Here is a 13,133-nt window from a genome sequence, read left to right on the forward strand (position 1 = left end):
GCTAAGAGTGTGGGGGCTGTGGAGTCAGAGTGAGCTGAATCCAGGTTCAGTCCTGTGCTAACTGTGTGACTCTGGGTAAGTTACATAAACTCCCTGGGCTTCAGTTTCCTCACTTGAGAGGGTGGGGGAGAGGAGGGGGAGAGAGAGAAATAATACCTACATCATGGAGCTGCTGTGAGAATTAACTCAGGTAATGGATGTAAAAGGTTTGGAACAGGGCTTGGCACAAAGTAAGAACTAAAACAATGACTAGCTATTCATAGTATGATTGATCATGCTTAGCTTGAGTCATACTAATTGGCTGTTCCCCTTAGAAATCATTAAGTCTTTGAGGTTATAAACTTAGTGACTTGCCCACCGTTGCTTCTTCATGTCTCAATCATGAAGCAGAGCCTGAGGCAAGGACTTGGTGCAGGTTGTTTATATGAGGGCCCAGGGAGAGTGAAATAGAGAAGGAAAGGGGTGGGGAGGGGCTAGCAAATTAATGAGCATACCAGTAACTGGATTTGATCCTATTAAGACCTTATTTTTTTATGTATGTATGTATGCAGGCTGCACTGGGTCTTAGTTGCTTCTTCATTGTGGCATGCATGCAGGATCTAGTTCCCCAACCAGGGATCGAACCCAGGCCCCCTGCATTGGGAGTGTGGAGTCTTACCCACTGGACCACCAGGGAAGTCCCCTATGAAGACCTTTTGAGGTCTTGAAGTCCAGAATGCCCCTGGGTTTCACAGCATGCCCTGAATTGACAGCCTCTCATTTTCTCTTGCAAAGCTTCTAAAGCAGTTAGTAGAAGCCAACCAACTCCACAATCCATATAATTACTATTGCCTCATGCCTTTCAAGTGCTAGAACTATTGCATAACCTAGTGCTTCATTATCTACCTCTGCTCCCTTCCCCACTGCAGGGGAAAGTCTTAGAAATTGTGAAGCTATGGCATGTAAGGATTATCTCCACTCCCCTTACCACCGGCAACAGAGTCCTTATTGCCATTCATCCTGGGAGGAATTCCGTTTCCCAGGGCTGCTTTCTAGGGCCTTCTGATAGTCTTATCCTGAGCTAGCCTGGAAAGCAGAGCCTGAGAAAAGGCCTTGTGTGGAACAGAAGGGACACTAGGGAACAGGCGTGAGGGACTGGAGGAAAAGCCAGAACAAGGTATAAGGTTGAGCTGGGCATTGCTGTGGGCAACTGGCGCTTGACCCCACTGGAACCATCTGCAGAGTGAAAAAATGTCTCTCAGAATTGTCCACTTGAGGACTGATAGTGAGAAGCATTTACCCATCAGCTTCCATCCCCCACTAAGGGCTGCCCCAGGAGGTGATGCATCTCCCACTTCTAGGCTGTGCATGTGGGCATTCCAAGTGCACTTCCATTGGCGTCTCACCCAGGGCACTGGAAAGCCCCAGGGCAGAAAAGGAGTGATATGTATTGTATAGTTAAAGCAAGAAAGCTGTCAGCACAAAGTGGGTGAGGCCTCAGATGCAGCTGGAATCAGAGGTGGGGCCCAGAGGATGTGACTGGTGGTTGCTCTGCCATCTCTCAACATTTCCTTTGTAACAACTATAATAACGACAAAAATAATAACTGCCACGGGCAGTTAAGTGTCAAGTGTACTTATCCTCACAACTCCCTCCTCACCCAACTCTGAATTTCTGTGGCTTCCGCCTGTACCTACCCACTGAGCAGATGTTGAGCCCCACCCACATGGCTTTTGCATGAATTGTTTAGGAGGGGAAGAAGAAAAGGAAGAGGAAGAGGATCTATTGAGTTTTCATTTCAATAGTTACACTTTTTTCATGTCTAGAAGTTTCCCTTTGGTTCTTTTTTAAAATTTATTTATATATTTATTTTTGGCTGTGTTGGGTCTTTGTTGCTGGGCACGGGCTTTCTCTAGTTGTGGTGAGCGGGGGCTACTCTTCGTTGTGGTGCGTGGGCTTCTCATTGCAGTGGCTTCTCTTGTTGCAGAGCACGGGCTCTAGGCCCCTGGGCTTCAGTAGTTGTGGCTTGCAGGCTCTAGAGTGCAGGCTCAGTAGTTGTGGGGCATGGCCTTAGTTGCTCCGCAGCATGTGGGATCTTCCCGGACCAGGGCTCGAACCTGTGTCCCCTGCATTGGCAGGTGGATTCTTAACCACTGTGCCGCCAGGGAAGTCCAGACATGTCCTTTATGGTTAGTGTTTTTTTGTGGATGTGTGCCCAGATGAATATTTTTTCAACTTGAGGTCATACAAGTATTACCATATACTACTATCTACTAAAGGCTCTTTTAGTTTACTTTCATATTTCAGTTGATATCCGCCTGGAATTGTTTCTGTAATGTGAAATTGCCATCATACTTGTTTCCACTCCCCCGCATGGACATACCCCGTTGTTCCAGCACTGTCTACTGAAAAGACTGTCCTTTCCCCACTAAACTGCACTGTCACCTTTGTCACAAATCAAATGCCCATATACATGTGGGTCTTTCTGCACTCTAGATTCTGTTTCATTGCTCTGCTTATCTCTCCATATCAATGTCATACTCAGCTTTCAAATGCATCTTGATAACTGCAAGAACAATTTTCCCACCTTGTTCTTTTTAAGAATGTCTTAGCTATTCTTGACCTTTTGCATTCTGTATAAATTTTAGACTCAGCTTATTATTTTCTTAAAGAAAAAATGAACATAATAGGGATTGATTGATATTGCATTGAATTTGTAGATCAATTTGGGGAGACTTAACATTTTTACAGTATTGAGTTCTCCCAACTACAAATATCTCACCATTTGTTTATGTCTTCTTCAATTCTCTCAATAGCATTTTATCATTTTCTGCATAAACAGCTTGCACATCTTTTGTTAGATTTAGTCCTAAGTACTTGATATTCTGATGCTATGGTAAATTGGTTTTTGTTGTTGTTGTTTGTTTTTGTTTTTTTGGGTGAAGTAGAAAAGAATAGCTTTATTGCTTTGCCAGGCAAAGGGGGCCACAGCAGGCTCATGCCCTCAAACCTGTGTGTCCCAACCTGGAGGGGGAAGTGAAGAGTTTTACAGTAATGGTTCAAAGAGGAGGGCATGATCAGGTGGTGGACATGCTTCTAATTGGTTGATGGGGAGGTAAGTGGGAGTTAGTTAGCATCATCAGCCTTCTGGTTCAAACCAGTCTGGGGTCTACGTGCTTGTGGGCAGCATAGAGTTAACTTCTCCCACCTGGTGGGGGTTTCCGTATGATTTTAGATGCTATCCATTCCAAGGTATTCTCTCAACCAGGTGTTAGTGCCCAAAAAGTTCTCGCAAAGAAATGGCACAGAAGACATCCCAGTGGTGCTGACGATGAGCGGGAGTTGGTCTAGCTATAAGTTGGGAATAAAGGGTCAGCACCTGGTTTCAGGACTTAATGAAGCTCAGCTTCTTGATGTCTCATCACAGAAAGAATTTAGTGAGAGACAAAGTGATAGGTAAAAAGTAGACTTATTTATAGAGAAACACACTCCACAGACAGAGTGCGGGCCATCTCAGAAGGCGAGAGTGGCCTTGGGAGACACACTCCACAGACAGTGTGGGCCATCTCAGAAGGTGAGAAAGGCCGGTAAATTGTATTTTTATTTCATGTTGTGGATATATAGAAACACAATCACTTTTTTTGGTTGACTTTATATCCAGCAACCTTGCTAAATTCTCTTTTTGATTTTAACAATTTATCTGTAGGTTTTTCTTACAATCTGGAGATCAGAAAACTACTGCTGCTGTTACCGCTGTTGCCTCTGCCACAACTGCCTCACCCAGAAACTGGAGCCCAATGGAGTGTGGAGTTATGCCACTGGAGACAGTTGCTTTTCAGTGGAAACCATCACCTCCCTTCTACTTTCCAGGTCCCATGTACATGCATTTAATTGGTAGAAGATATTCACAGCCATGCCCTGGCAGCAAAGGAACTGTAATTTTTCAGGTTTCAGACCCCACCAAATAGAAGAAGGGTTATGATGTGGCTTAAGAGAACCAATCAAAATAGCTACCACACTAGCCAAAATATCAATCAAGACTGAGGGGGAAATAAAGACATTTTAAGACAAAGAGTGAGAAGGAGGTTTCCCAATCACATTCACACTGAAAGAACTACACAGTGTACTCGATGAAGAAGGAAACTGAATACAGAGGAAGGGTGTAGGATTCAAGAAGCATATGAGTAAATGTGTGTGTGTGTGTGTGTGTGTGTGTGTGTGTGTGTGTCAGGGGGAGGCACAGAGTGAGAGAGAGAGGTCTATGAGGTCTGAAAACATTATAAAGTTACCATGATTTTGAAAGTGTGGTATGGGTATACGGCTGGAGAAGTAGAAATATGTAAATGTAACAGGACAGAAAGTCCAGATATAGATCTAAATACATACAGGAGTTTAGCATATGAAAAATATGGCATTTTAAGTCAATGGGGAAAAGATGCAATATTCAATACACTTTAAAAACTTGAGAACCATATTTAATAAGTTAGAACTCCGCTTCATTCTTTGCAACAAAATTAATTCAGCTAGCTCAAATATTAAAATACCTAAAAATGAAGCCACAGACGTGCTAAAAGAAAACAGGAGGAATTTTATAATAATCTTTAAGAGGGAAAGGCTTTTCTAGGTATGACTCACAATCCAGAAGACATAAATGATTGTTAAATTTAGTTAGATGAAACATTTAAAAATTACATTTAAAAATCTTAAACTAAGTCAAAAGAATGGGGGGGTATTTTGAATCCATGTCTTTCATAAAGTATGAAGTTCTACAATATATAATGAGCTCTCACAAATTAAGAAAAAAGCCAAAAATCCAATAGGAAACCAGGAAAAGGCAGTATCTGCAAGGTGACACCAGGGCAGCACAAAAACCTTGATGGGATGAAGAGCTGCAAACAGGTGTGCTCTGACCAGCTGCCCTCAAGCATTTGTCCCTTCTGCCCCTTCTGCTCCCAGAGCTGGGAGATTACAACCTAAGGAGACTGCCTTCTCTCAGTGCTGCTTCTCCTGAAGGATGTAAAGGGGAGACTTAGCCAGAGGAGTGATCAACAGTGGTTCAGTGATGTCTGAAGCTCCTTCTTTCTCCCTTACTGCCCTGGAGGGACATGGGCTAGTGCCTTGTCTTTGACCTTTATTACACACAACCAGAGACAGTAACTGAGATTTCGGGTAGTACATAAACTTATAGGTTAGGACAATTAGACACCTAAGGATTACAATGACCTCCAAGCACATTTCCTTGGCCCCTCAGACATAATGCAGGGGAAGGCACAGCTGGAGAAGGGCCAGAGCAGGACCCTCTAAAGGGCAGGGGCTCCTCTTGCCAGGTCCAGGAAGGGCACTGCTACCTCTCTTGTCCTGGCCACCATCACCTGGGCATTGTCAGAGCTCCTCTAACATTCCACTCTCCAGTGATCTTTTCAAAATAACAGTATGTCCCTTCTCTGCTCAAACTGTGCCCCCTCCTGCCCTAGTGGCTTCCAGAGTCCTTGCTGTGGCCCCCATGGCTCTAAGCAACATGGGCCCTGACCACCTCTCTGACCTCACCTTCTCCCCTTCTCCCCTCTGTTCTGGCCTGCTTTATGTTCCTTGCTCACTCTACACCATTTTCCTCCTAAGTGTCCTAGCGCTTGCTACTCCCTTCTGCCTAGAATGTGCTGCCCCAGATGCTCACATAGCTGGCTCCTTCACATCATTCAGTCTCAGCCGGAAGGCCAGTCCTCAGAGGCCCCCCTGATCGCCTATGTAAAGCACACTACCCTAGGCATGATCTAGCACGCCATCCTGTCCTATTTTACAACACCTGAAATTACCTGAAATTGCCCATGCACCTACTTGCTTATTGTCTGTCCCCGCCTCCCCACCCCTAGAAGGGCCTTGTCTGTTTTGTTCACCACTATATCCCCAGCACCTAGAGTTCCTGGTACTTGGATGCTCAAAAAGCCTTTGTGAATAAACAAAATGAACAGATATACAACACATATAATAACAGGCCAGTCTTTAGGAGAAGCACAACTACCCCCGGCATTGAAATCTGAGAGAAATTTCTCCCATGCTCCCTCACAGGAAGACGTGGTGTACATAGCAAACAAATGCCCTCAAGAACATTCTTACGGCTAAATGAAGAATGAGTTTTATAGAACTATTTCTCATAACATCTTCCAGTACATATTGGTGTGGTGTAATACCTAAGAAGAGTATTTGATAAGACAAAATTTATTAAATGCAATTGGGCTGGAGGGAAGTTTTGTCAAAATAATACCATCCAGGTATGCAGCTCTCTGATAAATTTAACAGTGGTTACTACAGGAGTGAACATCAGAAACCACCCGTAAGTATTTTAAAATATACTTATGAGGGCCCCACTGTTAAGAGAAATAGTAAGTCTGTCTGGGATAGGGCTCAAATATATTTATTTTTAAAAGCTCCACAGGAGATTCTGATGTGTAACTCCAGTCAGACACTTCTGATCTGGATAATCCTCCATAAATATTACTTACCTCAACTGCAGTATAGACATTCCATGTTGCCAGTTAGTGCAGTCAGCTGATCTGAGACCAGGAATACGATCTTCCTGTGAGGCTGAGGCCCCTAAGAAGACAAAGTACCTAAATAAAGGTACCTGTGGGCAGGACTGAGATTTTCTTCAGAAAAATAATTTTTAAAAACATTTTATTCTCAGTTATATTAAAACTAAATATTGGACCCCAAACTGCAAAAATGAAATTTAAACTTTTAAGTAGACATATGGTGGGAATACAGGCATTGCAGTACTGAGAGTTCTGTGGTTAAGGTGAGATAAAGCAAATGAGCAGTTGTGTGTCATGGCATTCTAATTTTATCACCCTCAGTATTCTTGAGAATTGGGATTCTTTTTTTTTTTTTTTTGCGGTACGCGGGCCTCTCACTGGTGTGGGCTCTCCCGTTGCGGAGCACAGGCTCTGGACACGCAGGCCCAGCGGCCATGGCTCACAGGCCCAGCCGCTTCATGGCATGTGGGATCTTCCCTGACTGGGGCACAAACCCGCGTCCTCTGCATCAGCAGGCGGACTCTCAACCACTGTGCCACCAGGGAAGCCCCAGGGTTCTTGATGTGGGAGGAGATACAGATGTCTGATAGAAGAGGTTAAAGTAAAAACTCTTAAGTCCTAAAGGGGCACGAGGGGACTTTTGGGGGGTGATGGAAATGTTCTATATTATCATTGTGGTAGTGGTTACACATTTGTCAGAACTCATAATCTGTACACTTAAAATAGGTAAATTTACTGTACGTAAATCATATCTCAATAAAGCTAATCCACACACACATACACCAGTCCTGAATTTGAATTGCAATTATTGGTGAGTTCGTGATGGCACCCAGAGTATAGTCTCCAAACAGTTTTCCAGTAAAATGAACCAGGGCTCCTTGGAGAAACTCTAAACTATACAATCTCTATATTACATATTAGATACCAAGGAAGCTATCAAAGACTACTAAAGTTGTGCCAAAAGGACTTGAGGCCAACATGAAGAGGCTCCCACTGGCCAAAGACAGAACAATTTGTGCATGAAAAAGAGTAACTTTAAAGAGGACAAATCTAGCATTTCTCCCACCTTTCCCATACCTCTAAGCAAACAGCAGATGAGATATTTTCTTTTATATAAGTATTCTAGCTAATAAATAAAGAAGGAAGATGGAATCAGAATATCACCATTTTGCCACCTCTAATGAACTGACTGATCTAGGCACTGGTCAATGATTGCTAGCATTCCTCCAAGAGAAACAGCCAGACAGTCACTGCTCCCTGATGGGAGAATACAGCCTATAAAATAATCTTGCCCCCCCCCCCCGCCAAACTAAACTTGAAGCTGATCAAGCCTCTGGATTCAATTCCCAATCTATAGGAAATATATAGAGAGGAATAGGTTAAACTACACCAAGGGGATTCAATAAGCAAAATCCAAACAGTAGAAAACACCATAACAAACAACTCAAATGTCTTGGGGAAAAAAAAAAAAAAAAAAAAGAGTGTGAGCAGGTGAGAGAGAACTCAAATCTATTGTATAAGGATAAGAGAGACTAAAAGACCTACAACCAACTTTAATAAATGGGTCTTATTTGGATCCTGATCCAACAATGAGACAACTGGAAACTAAGTGGATATGATATTAAAGAATTGGTTTTTAAAAACTTTTTATTATTAAAATCTTCAAACATACACAAAAAGAAGCAGTACATGAACTCCCATGTACCCATCACTCAAATTCAACAACTCAGCACTATCCCTATTTTCCCTCCATATTCTACCACTTTTTTTTTTTTTTTTTTTTTGCGTTACGCGGGCCTCTCACTGTTGTGGCCTCTCCCGTTGCGGAGCACAGGCTCCGGACGCGCAGGCTCAGCGGCCATGGCTCACGGGCCCAGCCGCTCCGCGGCATGCGGGATCTTCCCGGACCGGGGCACGAACCCGTGTCCCCTGCGTCGGCAGGCAGACTCTCAACCACTGTGCCACCAGGGAAGCCCCTACCACTTTTTAAAACTAAATTTTAAAACAAGTCTCCGATATCATATATTTTTACTCAAAAATATTTAAGTATGTGTCTCTATCAGACAATGACTTTTTAAAAAGAAAAATAAAGCCATAATATCATTATCACACCCAAGGAAATTCTCAATAATTCCTATTATCATCTACTGTTCATTTTTTTCAGGCGTGAGAATGGTTAACTTAACAAAAGATCCTGAACTAAAATATTTACAAATGAACCGATAGCTGCGATCTGCTTCGAAATAACGTAGAAGGGCGATGTGGGGTGGATGAGGCAAGACTGGTCAAGGGTTGATGGTTGTCGGTGCTGGGTGATAGGTACATGGGGTTAATTATACTATTCTGTGTATGTTTGTGTTTGAAATTCTCCCCAAGAGCAAAAAATAAGAACCAAAAAATAAAGACCTACTAAGTAAAGTCAACTCAGATAAGCCAGCCAAGCTTTTAAGACATTTTACACAAAGTATCAGAATTTTTGTCAGGTTGGTAATGACAACATAGTTAACACAAACATAATCAGCACACAAAAGTTTAAAGATTTCTTATAAACATATCTATTAGAATCAGACATGAAATACACTAATATTAGATTATGCCATTTAACATTTATTTTAGCTTGCTTTGCAAAAGTCAATAAATGTTCTCATTATTAAAATTTTAGTTTTAGGTTAATCTTTGATATTTGACAGTGTATATAAAGACCCTTCTTGCCTGATAACAAAACCCATTTCAGAGAAGACAAGACAGTACTGCCCCAAGGGATAAATTGTGTTTGATCCAAATTAATCACGATATTCTCATTCCCTTGGACAATGACTGGCCTAGTAATGACCATGTGATTCAGTTCTGATAAATAGAATAAAATGTAAATAAGTCTTCTGACCGGGATGTTTGGGAAAGCTTTTACTTTCCTAATTAAAAACAGAAGAGCCTTGGCTGGCTAGCTCTTATCTCTTTGACTTTCTTCCTAACTCGAATGTGGCTGAGAAGGCTAGAAATACATCCACCATCTTATGACCAAGAAGAAACAAGTATAAAGATAAAAGCCAATATACTAAAGATGGTGGAAAGACAGCCAAGCGCCTTGCTCCCTAACTACTATAGAGGAAACAATTACACCAGCTCTGGACAGTCTACCCCCTCGATTTCTTGTTATGAAAGAAACAAACTCCAATTTGCTTAAGCCAGTATAGCAGTCCTTTTGTTTCTTATAGCTGAACATATTCCTGATACCATGAAATACATCAAGAAATATAATAAAAACTGAATCAAAAAAAGCACCAAAAAAAACCACTAATAATAATCTCAGTTAAATAAGACAACCAAATTAGGAAAGGAGAATATTTATTACACAAATATTAGAATCTATACATTCTTAGCTGATGATATATATTTAGTTAAAAAGTTTTTTACTTTGGATATATGCATCGTTTCCTTCATTGTGGTGTCTCTACTTCTCAGATGTATTAATCCATTCTCCAAAGTAGCTTCAGTAATCAACACTGTGAAGAGGATACTCATTTCATCATATCTAAGAAAAAAAGGTAGTTAACCAAAACATGTGAGCACAAATATAGACTGTAAATTCACCACATTACCAGCTTTAATTACTCAGGAGCCAATGCCACCTTCAAGAGTCACAAAACTCAGGGACTTCCCTGGTAGTCCAGTGGCTAAGGCTCCAAGCTCCCAATGCAGGGGGCCCAGGTTCGATCTCTGGTCAGGGAGCTAGATCCCACATGCTGCAACTAAAGTTCCTGTATACAACAACTAAATTTCTATAAAAAAATTAAGAAAGAAAGAAAGGAAAAAAAGAGTCACAAAACTCAAAGGCAGGGCTTGAGAACTGAACCCAAAAATACTTTTTTCAAGTTTCTGAATCATTTTCAAAGTAAAATTTTCAGGAAGTTTCTGACTTATTGTAATAGCTAGGAAGTCATAAAAGAAAAGAAAATATAAGAAATAAACACTGGTACCTCAACACACCATTTGGTGTGATCTGGATGAACCTCAGAATAACCTCAGCCTTTTGGTATTTGGATACAATCCGAGAAAATAATTTTAGACAAAACTCTCTTATAATACTACTATAATATTAAGATCTAGTGTACAACAAATTATACCAAAAACCATGCTAAATATATACCTTAGTACACTAACTTACAGTTTCTAGTTTAGCAATAACTGAATATGTTCCACACTGGCCTTCCTTCTGTTTACCCAGTCATACTATCTGATTGTTTCTTTTCTTTTAGGACTCCACCAGAAATTATCTTATTTATCTACTTGCCTGTTGTCTATTCTATCCCACTAGAATAAGTGTCATTAAGAACAGGAAACTTTTCTGTGTTGTTTATTGCTGTATCAAAGAACAAAAAATATAGTGGGTACTTAATAAATATCTGGAGAAAAGTATTCTGGGACAAAGGAAAAAAACTATCCTGGGACATAAAGCCTTTACCATGTAAAGAACAATTGTAACTTGATATTGTCCACATGACTCAAAGTGTAAGATTTTAGAAACTGAGAACACTGGAAAGTTCAAGTACCACCCCTTCATTTTATATATGATAAAGCCATCAGCTGCTTTATCTATAGAAACTTATTTTTCTTCTGACATCATCTGAAAGGTATATTTTAACAAGTTACTACAGAACTGAGGAGCAAAACACGAAGCTTCACAACTTTTCACCTAAAAGATATGTATTCAACACAAAAAGCTAAAAAAATAACAAAATAAACCCAAAGTAGGGAAAAATGAATTATTTTATTAAAAAACAGAAGTTAATGAAAATAGCAGGGGGTAAGACTAGAAACAGGAGATCAGTTAGGAGATTATTTCAATAATCCAGGCAAGAGATACTGGTGATCTTAATGGGGAGATGTGGATGTGAGATACATTTAGGAGGAAGACAAGAGTTAGTGATGGACTAGACTCTAACAGTAAGGAAGAGGGAGGAGTGAAGGACAATATCCAGGTTTCAGTCTTGAGCAATCAGGTAAACAGAGGTGCAGATCACCGAGAAAACTAGTTCTCTGTTCTCTGGAATAGAATTACCTTCCACTCAGCCTGAGAATAACAAGGCCAGCAAGGAAAAGGCACTCCACTCATGTTCCCCCAGTCCTGATTCAACAAATGTGTCTAATATAAATAATTCCATCCCTGATAAACTGATAAACTCAGGTACACATACTTCATGGTATTAAGTCTTGAAGTTTCACATAGTTTGCACTTATATATACCTGATGAGTATTGTTTCCTGCTGTACCAATTAACTAAGGGTATGTGGTTCTGTAAATAGGAAAGTTAGGAATAATTTTGAATTACAGTATATATAGATATTTAGAAGAAATCTGTTATAAAGAAACATCGTATAATCAAAAACTCTGAATACATTTTTTAAGCAAGAAAAAACAACATTCTTACTTTGAATAAAGTTGTTCCAATGAGGATGGCACAGTTTCCAAATAACCAGGCCACACAGATATTCCATTTTCTAATAATTCATTAAATAGCCCTTGACAAACCTGGGGAAAAATACAAAAACTCTGAATATGAAAGAAAGAAAAGTAGCTAGAGTTATTACCCTATTTTTATGAAACCACCAATCATCTTTTTCACTCTTTAAAGTGGGCATAAATCCCTTTAATTACATGATAATATTGTTGATAATTTTATATATTGTATACTTATAAATTGTATACTTCTTCTGAAGAACTTAAACACTGCAAAGCTGAATACTAAATGCAAATCTGAAATTTTTATACCAAATATAAGAATTTTTATTATCATCATTCATAACACAAATAAACAAAAGCAAAACAGATTCTATCAGAAAAAAACAGTCCAAAGGGCTAAGTTAACTCTAAACTTATCTGAGACTTGAGAACTGAGCCTAAGGGTTATAATACGATGTAAGGAAGAGAAGGAAGAGCCATTAAAGGAAACTAAGGAGAAGGAGCCAGAAAAGTATGAAGAAAACCCAGAGAGTGGTGTTCCTGAAGCCAACTAAAGAAAATGTTTCAAGAAGAAAAGAATGATTGATTAGTTTCAGTGGAATGCTGGAGACAAAAGCCTGATTGGAAATACAGAAGTAATGATGAATAAATGACATAGTACACTTTACTGTTTTCTTAAAAATGGTGAAGCAAGAAAAAGAAAAATTTAAAACTCCCTTAACAATCTAGAACTAAAATTCTAAAGCAGAATTTCTCTCATTGGCACTGCTGATATAGGATGTTTAGCAGCATCCCTGGTCTCCATTAGATGTCCGGACCACCCTTCCCCACCTTCTGACAACCAAAAATGTCCCCCAAAATGTCCCCAGATATTACCAAATGTCCCCATGGGGAGGGAGAGGGGGAGGATGGTGGGATGGGGTAGGGGTGTGTGCCTGAGCTAGAGCACTGTCTCTCAAACTTAAACACCAGAATCACCTGGAGGGCTTGCAAAACACAGATGGCTCAGCCTCGCCCCCCAGAGTTTCTGATTCAGCAGGTCTGGCAAGAATTTGCATTTCTAACAAGTTCCCAGGGAAAGACCACAGCGAAGTAAATGGGTGTTAAGGTACAGGATATTTTGGGGATAGATGAGAATATAGATATTAATAAATCTAAGAAATT

General features: G+C 40.4%; 2 protein-coding genes across 6 annotated transcripts in view; one reads left to right on the top strand and one right to left on the bottom strand.

Annotated features, from left to right (window-relative positions):
- The window catches only part of MILR1 (mast cell immunoglobulin like receptor 1), a 29,445-nt gene extending 22,156 nt beyond the window's left edge, over window positions 1–7,289 (top strand). For all 3 annotated transcript variants that reach the window (XM_067715035.1, XM_067715036.1, XM_067715037.1), the window contains one exon: window positions 3,686–7,289. The gene's annotated coding sequence lies outside the window, so the exon portion shown is untranslated. The remainder of the gene's footprint in view (window positions 1–3,685) is intronic.
- The window catches only part of POLG2 (DNA polymerase gamma 2, accessory subunit), a 34,945-nt gene that overhangs the window by 10,927 nt on the left and 10,885 nt on the right, over window positions 1–13,133 (bottom strand). The window contains exons 7-10 of one of the 3 annotated variants that reach the window (XM_067715030.1): window positions 11,938–12,038; window positions 9,924–10,041; window positions 6,480–6,570; window positions 4,876–4,986 (exon numbers count right to left, since the gene is read on the bottom strand). In XM_067715030.1, the coding sequence (XP_067571131.1) occupies window positions 6,481–6,570; window positions 9,924–10,041; window positions 11,938–12,038 (309 nt within the window). In that variant the 3' untranslated portion in view covers window positions 4,876–4,986; window position 6,480. Of the gene's footprint in view, window positions 1–4,875; window positions 4,987–6,479; window positions 6,571–9,837; window positions 10,042–11,937; window positions 12,039–13,133 lie in introns of those variants that run through there. The other 2 variants (XM_067715032.1, XM_067715033.1) reach the window with 2 other exon arrangements.

The sequence above is a fragment of the Pseudorca crassidens genome, chromosome 19, assembly GCF_039906515.1.
Source record: "Pseudorca crassidens isolate mPseCra1 chromosome 19, mPseCra1.hap1, whole genome shotgun sequence".
In the NCBI taxonomy this organism is placed as follows: Eukaryota; Metazoa; Chordata; class Mammalia; order Artiodactyla; family Delphinidae; genus Pseudorca; species Pseudorca crassidens.